The sequence below is a fragment of the Glycine max genome, chromosome 6 (assembly GCF_000004515.6).
Source record: "Glycine max cultivar Williams 82 chromosome 6, Glycine_max_v4.0, whole genome shotgun sequence".
NCBI lineage: Eukaryota > Viridiplantae > Streptophyta > Magnoliopsida > Fabales > Fabaceae > Glycine > Glycine max.
The window spans coordinates 45,669,922-45,687,912 of NC_038242.2; the positions used below are offsets into that span (position 1 = coordinate 45,669,922).

Below are 17,991 nucleotides of genomic sequence, written 5' to 3' on the forward strand. Positions count from 1 at the left end.
TGAATAAGTCTGGTAATCAAACTAATTACAAAATAAGTATTCTATCTGTTACTTTTTATACAATACATTTTATACAATTATTCTATTGTCACTTCTAGCACACTGTTGATCTCTCCCCTGAGAGATTGATATAATAAACTTCAAGTACTTTTTAGTCACATAGTCATTCCTTGCTTTTTATACTAACAACTTGAATAAATACCAAAATTCAACTCTCAAAGAGATGATATAAAATGGATAACTTATCACAAGAAAAATTTGCTAGGGAAATAATAGCTCTCTAAACACAAGTGTATTGATCGTCTATGAATTGAGCAGAGTTTCAGAGGAATTTCAGGTAGCTTTGTTGAGTGTAGTGCCTTGATGTTTGATAGGAATAGTAAGATGGGTCTGCAGGAAGTAAGCACCAAAGGCCCAAGAGGAAGGAACATACAGCATGGCTGGCATCATGCATACATGCACCGTACGTAGGAAAAGCGCAAACCCGTGTGATAGCATCGTGTCTTCTAGAAGATGCGTAGGTAGTGGAATAAAGGCATATTTACTGTTAGGATATTTCGGATTGCTTTTATCTTTTCCGTTTTTGCTTGTCGGGACTTGTCCCCTCTATAACAGCTATATATATGTAAAGAAATGGTGCTGGAAGGATATCAGAAAAATAGAAGAAAATGTTCCTCCCTAGTTCTCTCTCTCTCACTCTCTTCTTCTCTCTTAGGAGGCTGCTTGGTCCTCGAACTCCAAGCCCGTAACATTGGTGCTTTCACTGAGAGCCCATGGCTGCCTTCCATGGCTGCCATACCCATCTCCACACACCTTCATTGCCGCACACCCTTCATCCCTTTGTACACCCAGCTCAATCCCTTGGGATTGATTTTGAGAGTACCCGCCAACGGTTGCTGAGCTTGTTCGATCCCGAGAGAACCCCTCCTTCATTTCAGCAACCACCATTCCAAGCTTCCATGGCTGCCGTCCATGGCTACTACTCGCCGTACGGAGCTCCCACGACCGCCTTCAATTGCTGCCACTCACCATACGCCACTTCCATGGCTGCCTACCACTACCCACACTCATCGTCCGCCACTGAGGACCGCCTTGAGGCGGCATTGACCAAACTTGAGGCCGTTACGCGTCGCCTCGACGCCCAACTGGATGCCCTTCTCCTCCGACTGCCTCGACGACTCGGACCTCTGCTGCGAACTTCGCTTCGACCTCTGCCATTGTCGACGCCACCGCCGTTAACTCCACTGACCCCTCCGCCGTTGCCACCGCCACCTCCACCAGCAACAACGCCTCCGCCGTCGCCACCTCCGCTAGCCACGACGCCTCCGCCGCCACCTCCACCAGCCACGACGCCTCCGCCACCACCTTTCGCACCCATACAGCTCCAACCCATAATCCCGCCACGACCCACAATCTTCCTGGCTCCTCACGCCAAGCAGGAAGAACATCGAGCCATCACGTTGTTTGGACTGAGATTTGGACTCTTTGGGTCTATCATGGTCTCACGCAAGTGCAGCCCAGCTGTCTTGGCACTACGGACAGGTGTTGAGCTGAGTGAGTTTTGCCGCCACAGACCCTGGGACCCTGGTATTACCTTGGTAGTCTTGGTTGAGCGTATCACCTTGAGGGCAAGGTGAATTTCCAAGGGCTGTGGAATGATAGGAATAGTATGATGGGTCTGCAGGAAGTAAGCACCAAAGGTCCAAGAGGAAGGAATGTACAACATGGCTAGCATCATGCATCATGCATACATGCACCGTACGTAGGAAAAGCGCAAACCCGTGTGATAGCATCGTGTCTTCTAGAAGATGCGTAGGTAGTAGAATAAAGGCATATTTGCTGTTAGGATATTTCGGATTGCTTTTATCTTTTCCGTTTTTGCTTGTCGGGACTTGTCCCCTCTATAATAGCTATATATATGTAAAGAAATGGTGCTGGAAGGATATCAGAAAAATAACAGAAAACGTTCCTCCCTAGTTCTCTCTCTCCCACTCTTTTCTTCTCTCTTAGGAGACTGCTTGGTCCTCAAACTCCAAGCCCATAACAATGTTCATTTATAGACTTTGAAAAATATCCATTGTGGGATAATAGCCTCCTCGAAAAGTGTTTCTTATCAAATAGTTGTCAACTTGGGAATGAGAGAGAAAGGGGACAATATATATATAGTATCTGTGTAGCGAAATTTCCTATCTTCGTTATCATATTTTTTACCCCCAACTTTATATAAGTAAAATTATACTATCTCAAGTCTTGGTCAATATAGATTCTTCTTTCAATAAAATAAATAAATTCCTATCTTTCTAACTTACCAAGAAGTAAGATAAAAGTCTTTCCAAAATAATTTGTCTTTTTTCCAAAATATCACCAAGGTCTAATCGAAATAAATTTTCTTCTAACAAAAAAATCTACTAATATTCTTTCCAAAAAACTTATTATTATAAAAGTAAATTATTTTCTTTTCTTTCTCAAAAAGAAAATAAATTCATTTACTTTTATTTTATTTAATATGCAAAAAATAATTCTTTTTAGTTATTAAATATTACACAATCAACTTTAAGGTGACTAATTTGAAGGAACACATTATGGGGTTGTGGAATTTAGTTTTCTTCCTCGCCATAAATTGATCACACACATGCTTATCTTATTTTCATAGATCAAATTTGTTCTTCTTATTTTCTTTTTACAAAGATCAATTTTTTGCTAAAATACCTTTTTAAACATTTTCTCAAAATTCTATTTTCAAAATAACTTTTAGACATTTTTCACCAATCCAACACGATCTCGGTCGTGAAAATATATTAAATAAAAAAACTCTATGAAAATTATAAAGTAAAAAAAAGGTAATCAAACAATGATAATTTATTTTATTATTAATTAATTCTTACTTTTTTCAATATTTTAGATATTGTTTCTAACTTCCTTATCATTCTTTGTAATTTTCTTTATTTGTTTATCTTTTTTATCACATTTTTTAATTAGGAAGTTAATTACGTGTGTTTTTTTTCTTCTTTTCTATGGATTCTCTAATAATGTTTCATATTTTGCATAATTCATCTTTAATTAATTGTCTTTCTACCAATTTCCTATTTGAAAATTTGTATATTTTTCAAACCTCTATTTAAAGGGGGCTTAGTGTCCAAAATTTTTAAGGAACAATACTTATAGTGTCAGTCCTGATATAGAGAATAACAAAGAAAAATGGATATCACAAAGGTTCTTCCCGAAGAGTGTATCTCAATGATTGTTTCCTTCACATCTCCTGAGGATGCATGCAGATTATCTCTTGTGTCCCCATTCTTTAAAGAAATTGCAGATTCAGATGCTGTGTGGGAGAACTTTCTTCCATCTGATTACAAAGATATCATAGATCAGTCTTCAACACCATCCCTTAATTTATTCTCCAAAAAACAAATTTACTCACACCTCAGTGTCCATCATGTTCTTTTGGTCAATGGGAATATGGTAAGACTATCACTCAAGTCTATGGTGATTTTAATTTCTCACATGATTGATTTGTATTTTATAGATTATGAAATTACGCCTTAGCCATATCGATTGATGATCATATTACAAGTTTTTTTTTTATATTAATGTTAACTAGCAATATATGGCACACTTATATTACTAAATATTTGTTAGCAACCAAAAAGTTAATCTAATTGATAACTCATTCCAAAAGAACGTGAGTTCAATTCTTATTATTGAGGTAAAATTCCTATTTGTTGGTAAGTATTTTTATAATCGTTTATTAACGACAAAGTATTTTGCGTCGGCTGCAAATTGTTTTTCTAATTTATTATACCAATAAATAGTTTGCTCCCAATGTATCTTTGTTTAGTTGAAAATAATGAGTGGATCATCCTGAATTTTTCTCAGTTTTGTGTCATGATCTTGATATTGCTTATTCTCTTTTTAATCATTGTTTAACAATTTGGGGGGATAATCCTACTAAATCTCACATCATCAAATTCCCTATTTATTTTCATTTAACTTGTAAAATGATAAAATTGATTTGGATTGAACAGAGTTTATATCTAGAGAAAGCTACCGGCAAAAAGTGCTGCATGGTGAGTGCATCGGGAATCGAATTCCGTATCCGGTCGAGTGGTTCTGAATGCTATTTCTCGTCCGAGGAATCTGTACCACAGTCGAGGTTTGCTTTCTTTTCTCTTCCAATGTTTTTGCAATTGTATAATAATAATAATAAAAAAAGATTATTTGCAATCTAATTCAATCATAGATATTAATAACAATATATAATATTACTTAGATTGTGGTCAATTGTCAATTTGTCATCACTATACACTCCTAAGTCCTAACTAAACATTATGTTCATCAATTATTATAGGTTGGTTTTTGAAAAGGAAACTTCTATTGTTTCGGTCTTGAAGTGTAAATGTATAAAGATTGTCTAAAAAATTTAACTGCTAGTAAGAAATTTATCCTTTCAAGTTTACAACTTTTAAACAAATTTAATTATCCTTAAAGAACTAATTTGCATAAAAGCTTTTAGTAAAAAGTTGTCACATTCTGAGCCCCAATATTTATTTATCAATTCTTATATGTTTTCATATATTCAGTGATAAGTGTTACCCGTGCAGATTTTACCAACTAGTACAGATCAAATTCGACTACAAACTGCGTGTTACGGGAAGTAATTTAGACACAAAAGTTTTGTCGCCAAATACAAATTATGGTGTTTACTTCATCTTTCATTTGGTAGACCAAGATTTTCAACCTAGGAACCTACAATGGATGCTGGAGAGAGCTCAGAGGAGAGAAGATGGATGGATGGAGGTTGAGATCACAGACTTTTTTAGCGGAGACGGATATAACTTAGTGGATTTTCATTATAAGTTGAAGAATAATGATTTGAGGTCTTATTGTTGCCTTATTGTTGAAGGAGTTGAGTTCAGGCCCAAAAATTTGTGAATGGAAAGGAAATCTTTCTATGTGTGTTTGAATTAGAGTTTGCAGACTTTATTTTGAAATAATTTAATTTAATAAAATTGATCTTTGATTAAAAGTGAAATTTAGAGTGATAGGATTTATCATTCGATTTTTAATAATTAGACTTTATATAATATTTATATTGTAGTAAAATACTAAATTAAAAGGAATTTTTGTTATTACATGTACAAATGGGATTTTACTCGTTGCAAAAATAACTAAATGGGATGTTTGAGTTCGGGAAGGGGGATTTTGGCATAATGCTTGTAGAGAGAGAAAAATGGGTGAAGCTAGGGATCAAGGATTTAAGGGCTTTTAACCGAGTTTAATTAGGAAAATGGTTGTGGGAAATGATGACTACTAACACAAGTTTATGTTATCAATTTTTTGTAGGTCGTTATGTATTCAGAGATGGAAAGCTAAACTTTAGGGAGAATAAGGACTTAAGGTGATGGAGGGACATCTACTCCTTATAAAAATTGAATGTATGATTTAAGGAGAATTGGTTCTCACATTCCATATTGAAAAAGGTATAATGGGGAGCCACTTTTCCTTTTTTGGCATGATCATTGGATGGAGGAAGATATTAAAAGATAGATTTAACAAGTTATATTCTCAATGTCAACAAACATAATCCTTAGTTTCCCTAGGTGTTTGTGGGGGAGAATTTTGATATTGGATTGGTGTTGTAGGAAATCTCTTTTAATTTTACTTTCTCATTTTATTCCAAATTAATTAAATTTTTCATAGCCAAATTTAAATGTTGATTCATTTTATCCCAAATTATTCCTTGAACACACAAAAAATTATTATTAACTCATTGCCCCATTTTATTTCCAATTTACCCCTTAACACCAAGGCTAGGGCTTTCTTGTCTAATGCTGAAGTATGCTAAAAAAATTCTTATTAATTACTACTCCAAAATTTTAACCCCCATCTCACAAACATGCTCATTTCACTCATTTTAAATCTCTCTAAAAAGTTATAAACTAAAAAAACAACTCTTCATTCTCTCTAGGTTTCCACAGAGGCGCACACAAATACAGTTTCTCACTTTTTTCCCTTCTACCCAAGGCTCACACACACCTCAACTCTCACTCACGTGTTCTTAACAGTTTCAGTATCCATTCTCTTTGTTCTTTTGGTCGTATAGAACAAGGGGAAGGAGAACCTCAAGGAGGCACCTACAACCACTAATCAAATGGTGAGAGATGATGGTTTCTTTCACAAAGTAACTTAAGTATTCGATTGATCCACCAAGCCACGATTTCTCATCGTAACCCTTTTATTTTTATTTTAAAAATTCTCTGTTGATTTGCTTAGAATAGCCCAAGAGTAGTTCAAGCTTTGGCTTGAATTTTCATATTTTTATTTCCTTTTTTATTTTCAAAACACCAAAGGGTTGTATTCCTTAACCCTTTCCCCCAATATTTTTTTTGGCGCATGTCAAATTTATGAATTGATCTTTATTTCTATTTGATGGTTGTGTGATTGGTGTTGGTTCATGACTGAAAATCAGTTTGCATGTTAGGATCCTTGTGTCTTGAGACCATGCATGTCATTTTGGAGGTGATTTATGGACCCAATGAGTCTAAATTTGGCTTGGAGTCAAGTTGATTCTTGGTGCTTGGTAAAAATATGGTTGATATGTGATTTTGAATGCTTGACCTTTTCAGTTTTGAATTTGGCATGCTTGAAGCAATTTGTGAAATTTCTATTCTCTACCTCTCTCTCGGAACCCATGGATTTGACTAAGTGTTAGGCATAGGCAAATTTCCCAGACTAGGGTTCATTTAGAAATTATTTCCCAGACTAGGGCTCTTTTTAAACAAATACCAGAGGGGTGCTATTTTTTACGTAGCAGCATTGGAATTATTCATGCAAATCGCTAGCATGAACAGCGCCACACTCAGGCACGCGACACGTGGCTGTGTCGCCTCTGCCACTGGCGACAGCAGTGATGTCGCCACCTGCAATGGCGCTTTGGCCATGCAGGGTAGAGTCGCTGGTCAAACCAGCGCTTCCCTACGCGTAGCAGGTGCAGCTTTTGCAGGTCTAGTGAAGGTGCAGTGCAGCAGGGAAAACGCCAGGGCCTTTGGCGATTTAGGGTGAAAACGCCAGCTGCCTTGGCGATTTAGGGTCTTCAAATATTTCGTTTTGTGCTTATTCCTGCAACTGCTTCATTTCATTTTTCTTGCAAACTACTTCATTTTCATTTTCTTGCAACTGCCAGAGGTTTCATTTTAAAGCTATTATCCGTGTTTTGTGCTTATTCTTGCAACTGCTTCATTTCATTTTTCTTGCAAACTGCTTCATTTTCCTTTTCTTGCAACTGCCAAGGTTTCAATTTAAAGCTATTAGCCGTGCCTTTGAGATTGTTTCTGTTTTGTTTTGGTGGATTTAGCTGTTCAAAAAACTGTGTGGTATGAAAATTTTTTTAAGTTATTTTGTTAGGTTGTAACTTAATTTTTGTATATAGTATTTATTTATTTTAAAATTAAATTAACGTTTATATTTGATATGCTTGTTTAAATGTGTGTTTAAATGTCAAAAATAAAAGAAAAATTGTGTAACAATATTAATTTGAAGATAATTTTTTGAGTGAAAATAAAAATATTTTGAATATGAAATTTGTAATAATTTTTTAATTAGATTAGGTTGGTGTTGATAATTTGTACAGAAATCGCGTTTAATTGCTTCTATTTTTTCCTTCCGTGAACAATTTTCGTGAAATAAATTTATTTACATCTTTGTTAATAAATTTATTTGGTTATAACTTTTTTTTCCAAAATAATCATAGATGCTGATTAAACGTGTACATGAATTATTTGATCCATAACTAAATTCTTGCATCGTCCCATCGGATATGTCATATAAATGTGTTCTAGATTCAAAATTTGTTAGTATGTTAAAAATTGATGAATGTTTGAACTTTGAATAAAAAAAATTTGTAGATTATATTTATTTAAAGTAAATATTTTGAGTATGAATTTTTTTTAAGATGAAGTTGTAGTATTTTTTTAATTAGATTAAGTTGGTTTTTGGTGTGTTAAAAATTTATAAGCGTTCAACTTGAAAGTGTTAAATATTTTATTATATTTTTAGCAATTTTGTAATTAGCTTTTTCCATGTTAAAGCTATTAATGTTAAGATTAATTATTTATAATACTAACTTCGTTCATGAATTATTTAATTTTGTGTTAAAAATGACTATCTTGAAATTGTTCATTTTTTTAAGTGTGTCTCATGAAAGTAATTTGAAGTTAATTAAAAAATTTTAAAAGAGAAATTGAATGTAAAGTTCCAATAAAGAGATATTTTGGGATTACACTTTAAAAGAGAAATCTAGTGTTTTCGTGTTAAAAATGACTATCTTGTAATTTATTTGACGTGTTAAAATATTTTTTTTGTAGGTACAGGATGAATTCGGTTATAACAGTGTTGTATTTCAATGGAAGGGTATATGAAGATAATGATGGTGTAATATTTGAAGGAAGTAAAAAAGCGATTCAGATTAAACGTGGAATTAGTTTCAATGCCTTGAAGAAAAAAATTGGAGATAAGGTAAAGTTACAAAATAATGAAATTATTTCAGCTATCAGCTGTAGATTTTTAGTGTCAGGAAAATATATTATCTTGCAAATTTGTGATGACGAAGACGTTGAAACGATGTTAGAAAGTTTTAAACAACAAGACCAAATGTCAGTTTTGGAATTGTACATAGAAAAGGATGTTGCTGGTGGTTCAATGTTTCATTCCGCAAATTCGCTTACATCATGTGGAAATTATTTATCTAATGATGAGACACAACCGGCAACAAATATGAGCAATTTACATATTGACGAAGACGATGATGATGATGATGATGATGATGATGATTATCTTGTGTCTAACTCATACGTTGAAGAGTCTGTAGACGAAGATGACAGTGTTGACGGTATATCTGAAACAGACGATGAAGTCACCGACATTCCTCAACCAGTAAGAATTGTTCACCCAGCAGAAGGTATAATTTGCTGTATAAAAAAATTTGACAATACATTTATTATTTGATGACAATTGTATTTAATGGTAAATAAGTATGATTTGATTTTTTATTTTGAACTGTTAGGTGCACAACGAATTGAAAATTCATTTTGGAATGATGCTTTTCATTATAACAATATCAACTGGAGTTATCCTGATGAGGAGGACATTTGCGGTTTGGAGATGTCGTCGACCTTTAATGTTGGCCAAGAATTATATGTTGGCATGGAATTTGATAGTAAAGATGCGGTCAAAAATGCAGTCAAACAATATGTTATGAAGGTGCATCAAAGTTTCAAAGTTGTTGAAAGCAAATCGAACAAGTATGTGGTTTGTTGCTTGAATAAGAATGCAGAGTGTCCTTGCCCTTTCTATATGAGGGCAATTTTATCTAAAAAAACAGATACGTGGAAAGTCACACAATGGGGTGGACCACACACATGTCTGAATATGAGCATGACACAAGATCACGAGAAACTTGATTCAGATTTAATTGCCACTTGTGTAGTAGGTACGTATTTTATGTTCATATTATGTTCATTTATTGTTAATTGTCATTTAAATTTTGTAATGTTATTCACAGGCATGATCAGAGAAGACCCATCAATAAAAATTTCTTTGATTCAAGAGAGGATTAACAGTGAATTTGCGTACAAGGTGTCGTACAAAAAAGCGTGGTTGGCGAAACAGAAAGCCATTGCAATTGAATATGGCGATTGGGATGAGTCATATGCGAAACTTTCGTCGTGGCTAAGACACATGCAAAATCATTCTCCTGGATCATATTTTCAAGTACTACATGATGATTTTATCGTTGGGAATACGGTTAGTCGCGAACACCGTCAGTTTCATAGAGTTTTTTGGACTTTTGGGCAATGTAAAGAAGCTTTCAAGTACTGTAAGCCAATCATACAAGTTGACGGCACACATTTGTACGGCAAATACCGTGGGATCCTCTTAATGGCCACATCACAAGATGGAAATGGTGGTGTCCTTCCTCTAGCATTCGCGGTGGTTGAAGGTGAGACGTTGACAGCGTGGTCATGGTTTTTGGCACACTTGCGTGAACACGTCACAGATCAAAATGGTATTTGTTTGATATCTGATCGACACGCGAGTATAAAGTCCGCTGTCGCTAACGAAGCCCTTGGTTGGCAACCTCCCCACGGTTATCATGTCTACTGCGTGCGACACATAGCAAGCAACTTCAATCGGAAATTCAATAATGCCAAACAAAAAGAAATGTTGAAAAAATTGGGTAAGATTTCCTATTTGATGGTGACGTTTATTTAAGTTTCCTATATACTTAAAATTGTTATTCATAACTATTTTTATGCAGCCTACACTCCTTGCAAGCACATTTTTTATCAGAATTTACAAAAATTTCGTGAACTGAGTCCAGCCATAGCCACATGGGTTGATCGAATTTCAAAGGAAAAATGGACGATGGCTTATGATAGAGAAGGACGTCGATATGGCCACATGACAACCAACCTTTCAGAATGTATCAATAAGGTTTTGAAGGATTGTCGAAACATTCCCATAACAGCATTGGTCAAATCAACGTACAGTAGGTGTCGAAAGTACTTTGTTGAGCGTGGCCGCCAAGCGCAAAGACAGTTAAATGAAGGCCAAGTATATTGTTCAAAGCTTGTTAAAGAACTAAGGAAAAATCAAGAACAAGCTTGTACGCACATCGTTCGCGTGTATGATATCCACTCCACACGATTTGAAGTAGAGGAGAGCTTCAACCCTATAACGCAACGTGGCGGACAAAAGTGGGCAGTAAACTTGAATGGCCGTCATTGTCAATGCGGAAGGTATTCTGCGCTTCACTATCCATGTTCACACATTATTGCAGCTTGTGGTTACGTGAGCATGAACCAATATATAGATGTTGTTTATACAAACGAGCACATCTTAAAAGCTTACTCCGCACAATGGTGGCCTCTTGGGAATGAAGCGGCTATTCCTCCTTCTGATGACGCATGGACACTTATCCCTGACCCAACTACAGTTCGTGCGAAAGGTCGGCCAAAATCAACAAGGATAAGAAATGAGATGGATTGGGTCGAACCATCTGAGCACCGAACAAAATGCAGTAGATGTGGAGCCGAAGGCCATAACAGGCGTCGCTGTCCAATGCAATCTGAGCATGGGAGTTGTTCAAATCATTGATTTATGTATGTTAGTCGAGTGACTTGTATTTGTTTACGTTATGTTCAATGTATTGAATTTCTGGGGTTCAATGAATTCGGTACTTTAAGCCACTAACCCATAACACTAACCCTAACCCATAACACTAACCCTAACTCATAACACTCACCCATAATCAGTAACCCTAACTAATAAACCCTAAATATAACTCATAACCCTAACCCTAACCCATAACCCTAACCCTAACTCATAACATTAACCCATAACCCCTAACCCTAACTAATAAACCCTAAATTTAACTCATAACCCTAACCCTAACTCATAACACTAACCCATAACCCCTAACCCTAACTAATAAACCCTAAAATTAACCCATAACACTAACCCTAACCCTTAACACTAACCCTAACTCATAACACTAACCCATAACCCCTAACCCTAACTAATAAACACTAAATTTAACCCATAACACTAACCCTAACCCATAACACTAACCCTAACTCATAACACTAACCCTTAACCCCTAACCCTAACTAATAAACCCTAAATTTAACCCATAACACTAACCCTAACCCTTAACACTAACCCTAACTCATAACGCTAACCGTAACTCATAACACTAACCCATAACCCCTAACCCTAACTAATAAACCCTAAATTTAACTCATAACCCTAACCCTAACTCATAACACTAACCCATAACCCCTAACCCTAACTAATAAACCCTAAAAATAACCCATAACACTAACCCTAACTCATAACACTAACCCATAACCCCTAACCCTAACTAATAAACCCTAAAAATAACCCATAACACTAACCCTAACTCATAACACTAACCCATAACCCCTAACCCTAACTAATAAACCCTAAAATTAACCCATAACACTAACCCTAACTCATAACACTAACCGTAACTCATAACACTAACCCATAACCCTTAACCCTAACTAATAAACCCTAAATTTAACCCATAACACTAACCCTAACCCATAACACTAACCCTAACCCATAACACTAACCCTAACTCATAACACTAACCCTTAACCCCTAACCCTAACTAATAAACCCTAAATTTAACCCATAACACTAACCCTAACTCATAACACTAACCGTAACTCATAACACTAACCCATAACCCCTAACCCTAACTAATAAACCCTAAATGTAACTCATAACCCTAACCCTAACTCATAACACTAACCCATAACCCCTAACCCTAACTAATAAACCCTAAAAATAACCCACAACACTAACCCTAACCCATAACACTAACCCTAACCCTAACTCATAACACTAACCCATAACCCCTAACCCTAACTAATAAACCCTAAAAATAACCCATAACACTAACCCTAACCCATAACACTAACCCTAACTCATAACACTCACCCTAACTCATAACACTACCCTAACTCATAACACTAACCCATAACCCCTAACCCTAACTAATAAACCCTAAATTTAACTCATAACACTAACCCTAACTCATAACACTAACCCCTAACCCCTAACCCTAACTAATAAACCCTAAATTTAACCCATAACACTAACCCTAACTCATAACACTCACCCTAACTCATAACACTAACCCATAACCCCTACCCCTAACTAATAAACCCTAAAATTAACCCATAACACTAACCCTAACTCATAAGACTAACCCTAACTCATAACCCCTAACCCTAACTAATAAACCCTAAATTTAACCCATAACACTAACCCTAACTCATAACACTAACCCTTAAACCCCTAAGCCCTAACCCAAAACCCTAACCCACCCCAAATCAATAACCCCTACTCCAAAACAGTAACCCTTCAACCCCTAAGGCTTAGCCCCAACCCTAACCCCTAATCCAAACAATAGACCAAAAACCCTAACTCCATCCCTAACCCCTAATCCAATCCTAAGTCTTAACCCTACCCCAAAACCCAAAACACTAACCCTAAACCCTAACAACTAACCCTAACACTAACACTAACCCATAATCAAAAATTGATGTTTCTTATCCCTAAAAAAAATGATTCTAAAATCATTCGAGGTTAAAATGAAAGTGTACTTCAATATTATTTGTTTTGTATCATGTAATCAAAATCTTAACACTCTTGTTAAAAATTAGTTTACCCTCAACCCCAAATCCAAACATTTCATAACACACCCTTTTTAGTTGAGTATATTTAAGAATAAAATGATATACAAAAATAATCTGATTGCATTTACATTTTTTTGTTTTAATTATTTACAAATCTAAGTCAATTCATATATAGTTAAATTTGAGTGCATTCAATTCTACTTTAGTTTAAGGATTGATATTTTTGTCCTAACTGGTTAAAAACCCTTTCACCCTTAACCATAACACCTAATGAAAACCCCTAAGTCCTTACCCTAACCCTACCCCAAAACCCTAATCCAAAACAGTAACCCTTAAACCGTAACCCCTAATCCAATCCCCTAAGCCCTATACATTAGTAAAACTACTTATTTTTTCGTTTGTGTACTTTACTTTTATTTTTATACTTTGTTTATTATTATACTTTTATGCGCCACATAAACTCTATACATTAGTAAGGCATAATAAATGACATGCGATTGATTAATTGTCAAAATCAAATGTCTTACAAACAACAAAAAATTTACACAGAGACATAAAAATCAGTCATTATGGTGTCCGCGATGTCGTGAGGATGTGCCACATGGTCGATCCCATCTTCGTGCTTGACGATCAGGATTTCTTCTGTCGCGTTGTCTCCCCGCTTCTGCTTGCTCAGGCTCAGCAGAAAACTCCTGACGCAAATCAACACCTAATAAGTCGCCCATATCAGGTATTGCTCCGGGTACATTCCATTGCGGAGCAAATGGGGCGTTAGGTGTTGCCATGGGGGCATCGTGCTGTTGCGAAGGAGTCATAGTGGGCCATGAAAAATGAGCTTGTGTTTCCGCAACACCACCGAACGAATGTTCGCTCGCAGAAGTATCAGGTGATGACCTTCAAAGGGATACTGATACATCTGTGAAGGATATTCGGAAAATGTTGTTGGCGTGTAATACATTCCATGACCACGCTCCATCATTTGTTGCGAATATTGCTCCGCTTCAACAGGCTACCTTCGTCTGCCTAACCCCCGAGTTTCAACACTTGACTGAAGAATGTGAAACTCTGGTGCTGGGAATTCACGCTCTGATGCTGGACCATGTGACACTGGCTCAGTGACTCTCTCTTGCTCTTCTGATATAATCGCCAACTTATCCACGTAAGGCACGAGATCATCAACTATCCATGTGTTCCTCCCTTGTGGTGACACCATATACTGTAAAGTCTCCACAACTTCACCCTACAATTATTAGCGTCAACAAATTAATGCTCACGCTTAAGAAAATTATTAGAAGTTAAACATTGAAAAACAAATAAATACCAATGCAGCTGTGTTTGCATTGTTTGGGTCGACAAACATCTTTGTTTTACGCCTATACCACACCATATAGTCCGAGTTAAAACCTAGTAGGCCCTGCTGTCGAGGATAAACGTCGACCCTAAACTGCGCTGCATTGTTCCACTGACTAATGATTGGGGCCAACAGGTGGAACCAATTCTCATCTTGTTTGCCTTTGAGCGTTATGCCATGGAGATTCTGCGGTTGCGAAGGACACCCGGGAATAGGTTGTTGCAATCCATATTGTCGTAAAACCCTATCAGGTTGGTGCCACTCAACAACATGAAAACAAATCAGTGGCACCACCGCGAACCAGGCTACACTTCCAACCACACAAATTTGAGGCAGCGCTGCCATCACAGTTGGTGTGTATGGCTCCCAGACAAACTGCATATAACAACAAACTTGTCAATTTTCAGTCAAACATAACATATTAAAATATAATTTAACCATTACATTACAATCTTCTTACCTCATGTCGTTTCATCAGATCCAATTTGCGACGGAAAACTCTAAGATCATCATTGCCGATATGCTGATTTCCACGTCGCAGCCACCTACAATAAAAATGAAATCATCATTATCAACATGTTCCATCATTAAATATTTTCAATTCAAATGTAATTTTTTTAACGACAAACCTGTGTTCAAGTGGTTTATTTTCTATGACGGGAGGTGTCCTCTTTGGAGCTAAAGTGGTGCATCGTTCCCATGCCCACATTTGGATTAAGATGCACATACCTCCGATTGATTTAACTTTGTAATCGGTGGCGCTGCACATCTCTCTATATAAATACGCAAGCACGGCAGGTCCCCACGCATACGTGCTGCACTGTTCAAAGTCACGTAAAAATTGTAGGTACCTTAAGGAAACTCTGCTACTACTTTTGTTAACAAAGAGGACACCTCCTATGAATCGAAGAATCCACGCACGGGTAAACCTTTGTAATTGTTCAACGTTACCCTCATCAATATTTATGTGAGAAAAATGGTGAGCCAGCCAACTTAATTTGACCACACTGCCTTCAATTTCGCCTTCCTGTGGTCTGACTCCTAATAATTCTTCACACAAATTGGCCCAATCAAGATTTGTCGAACCAATTAATGGTGCCCCTTCAGTACGCAGACCTAATAAAATTGACACATCTTGGAGAGTAATGGTAGCCTCTCCGCATCTCAGGTGAAACGTGTGGGTTTCGGGCCTCCATCTTTCAATGAACGCACTAATTAAGGCCGCATTTATCTTTAGGTATCCCATCTTCATGATCCAATAAAACCCACATTGCCGAAGTAGAGGAACAATTTCCTCTGGTATTTGTTCTTCACCTTGATATGTCGGCACTGCTCGTCTAATGTGTAATTTTCTATCTGGTTCCCCATTCCAAACATGTTCTGAAACATGCTTGGGTTGCATCCACAAGACGTCACCATCAACTGGACCAAACCTAGTTTGTATGCTCGATGAGCATGACGACGAAGATGCCATTGATCCTACAAAATAAAATATAAAACAATTCATTAACGATAAAATTTATACATTAATTATACATACACAAATTAAGTATATTTACAAAAAAACTTAATTAAAATAAGGGAAATTTAAATGTATTATACAATCACGGAAATTTAAATGTATTATACAATCACGAAAATTTAAATGTATTATACAAAATAAATTAAATTACATCCAAAGACAATTTTACATAATTAATAAATTATATTTTTTTAATTTCAATAACAAAATATATTATACAAATAACCTAATTCATATATATTCTATAAATAAATTAAATTACTTACAAATATAAATTTCAATATATAATATAATATTTATATTTTCGACTAAAAATTAAAATAATATATATATACAAAATTAATAATTAAATTTTCGACTATTAACTAACGTAATATAAAAAACTAAAAATTAATAACTAAAACTAACGTAATATAAAAAATTAAATTCTAACCTAATTTAAAATTAATAATTTATACTACATAAAATTATTCTTAATCTATGAATAATTTACCATATACAAAATTAATGACTTTAAATAATTACGAGTAATATAATTTAATATACAAAATCAATAATTTTAAATACGTAAAACTATTATAATTTAAACATAACATATTTTGTCTAATAATTACTAAAACTAACGTAATATAAAATATTTCATTCTAACCTAATTTAAAATTAATAATTTCCCGTACATACAATTTTTATTAATCTATGATATTAAATATTTAAATTAAATGTAATCTACCATATACAACATTTAAACTAAAGCTAATCTATAATTATTTCTAATCTATTTTAAGGAAAATTTCAACTAAACTTAATCTATCATATCAAAATTAAAAATATTCCTAATCTACCATATCAAAATTAAAAATATTCCTAATCTACCATATCAAAATTAAAAATATTCCTAATCTACCATATAAAATTAATAACTTAGAGTATGTAAAAGTATTCCTAATTTATCATATAAACCTAAATCTAATCTACCATATAACATTAACAATTCAAACTATAATCTTATACTACCTAAAACTATTTATTTATCAAAATATAATATAGCATATATAACATTAACAATACAAAGAGCCCTATACAAAATTATTATCTTATACTACCTAAAATTATTCATTTATCAAAATATAAACATGTACATAAATAAAACATATAAAATATATTGACTTATACTACCTAAAATTATTCATTTATCAAAATATAAACATGTACATAAATAAAACATATAAAATATATTGAATATATAACTTACAAGCTTTTATAAAATGGAAGAAGACAAACTGATCAGCACCACTCTCAACACACAAGCAACCACCAGCTACCTCTCTCTCAACAGCAACCACCTTCTTTTTCACCTTCAACACACAAATTTTACAAGCAACCGTGAACTGGAGCCTCCCTTTCAACCACCTTCTTTTAAATCCCACTGAAGCTGAAAACGCCAACATCACTGGCGCCTCCCTCTCACCCAAATCGCCACCTCGAGTGGCGCCTTCCAGCTACGACCGCAGAGCTGCAGGTGCTGCAGCCTACGTTTGCAGAAGTGCAGGTGCTGAAGTCGCTAGTCAAACCAGCGCTTCCATGCACCTCTGGATGCGCCAATAGGACCTGCGATATGCAGTCCTTTGTCGCCAGTCACAGTGGCGACATGCCACGTGGCTCGTCCCTGTCGAAGGCGCCATCTCCACTGGCGCCATGCACTGCTGCTACGTAAAAAACAGCACCCCTCTGGTATTTGTTTAAAAAGAGCCCTAGTCTGGGAAATAATTTCTAAATGAACCCTAGTCTGGGAAATTTGCCCTTGGCATAACATATAAGTTACTCAAAAAATTAAATTAGAAAAATCTTAGCATGTAAAAGGAAATAAAAATCCCAGCTATGCTCATTGATTT

The 17,991-nt window shown here is 35.4% G+C and overlaps 3 protein-coding genes across 3 annotated transcripts; 2 read left to right on the top strand and 1 right to left on the bottom strand.

The window, feature by feature from the left end:
* The first annotated feature begins 773 nt into the window (after positions 1-773).
* LOC121175019 (formin-like protein 16) lies at positions 774-1,637 on the top strand. The gene has a single exon (XM_041016179.1). It carries the CDS (start codon positions 774-776, stop codon positions 1,635-1,637), a length of 864 nt encoding a protein of 287 aa, XP_040872113.1.
* A 1,561-nt stretch (positions 1,638-3,198) lies between these two features.
* On the top strand, positions 3,199-4,932 carry LOC106799113 (F-box protein PP2-B10). The gene is made up of 3 exons (XM_026128767.2): positions 3,199-3,462; positions 4,026-4,153; positions 4,602-4,932. The coding sequence occupies exons 1-3, from the start codon at positions 3,199-3,201 to the stop codon at positions 4,930-4,932; spliced, it is 723 nt and encodes a 240-aa protein (XP_025984552.1).
* A 9,296-nt stretch (positions 4,933-14,228) lies between these two features.
* Positions 14,229-17,796, bottom strand: LOC102663698 (uncharacterized). Its single transcript, XM_041016180.1, has 6 exons — positions 17,708-17,796; positions 17,568-17,628; positions 17,377-17,454; positions 15,847-16,056; positions 14,548-14,952; positions 14,229-14,466 (listed from the first exon to the last, which is right to left on the bottom strand). Exons 1-6 carry the CDS (start codon positions 17,794-17,796, stop codon positions 14,236-14,238), a joined length of 1,074 nt encoding a protein of 357 aa, XP_040872114.1. The 3' UTR covers positions 14,229-14,235.
* Between the last annotated feature and the right edge of the window lie 195 nt (positions 17,797-17,991).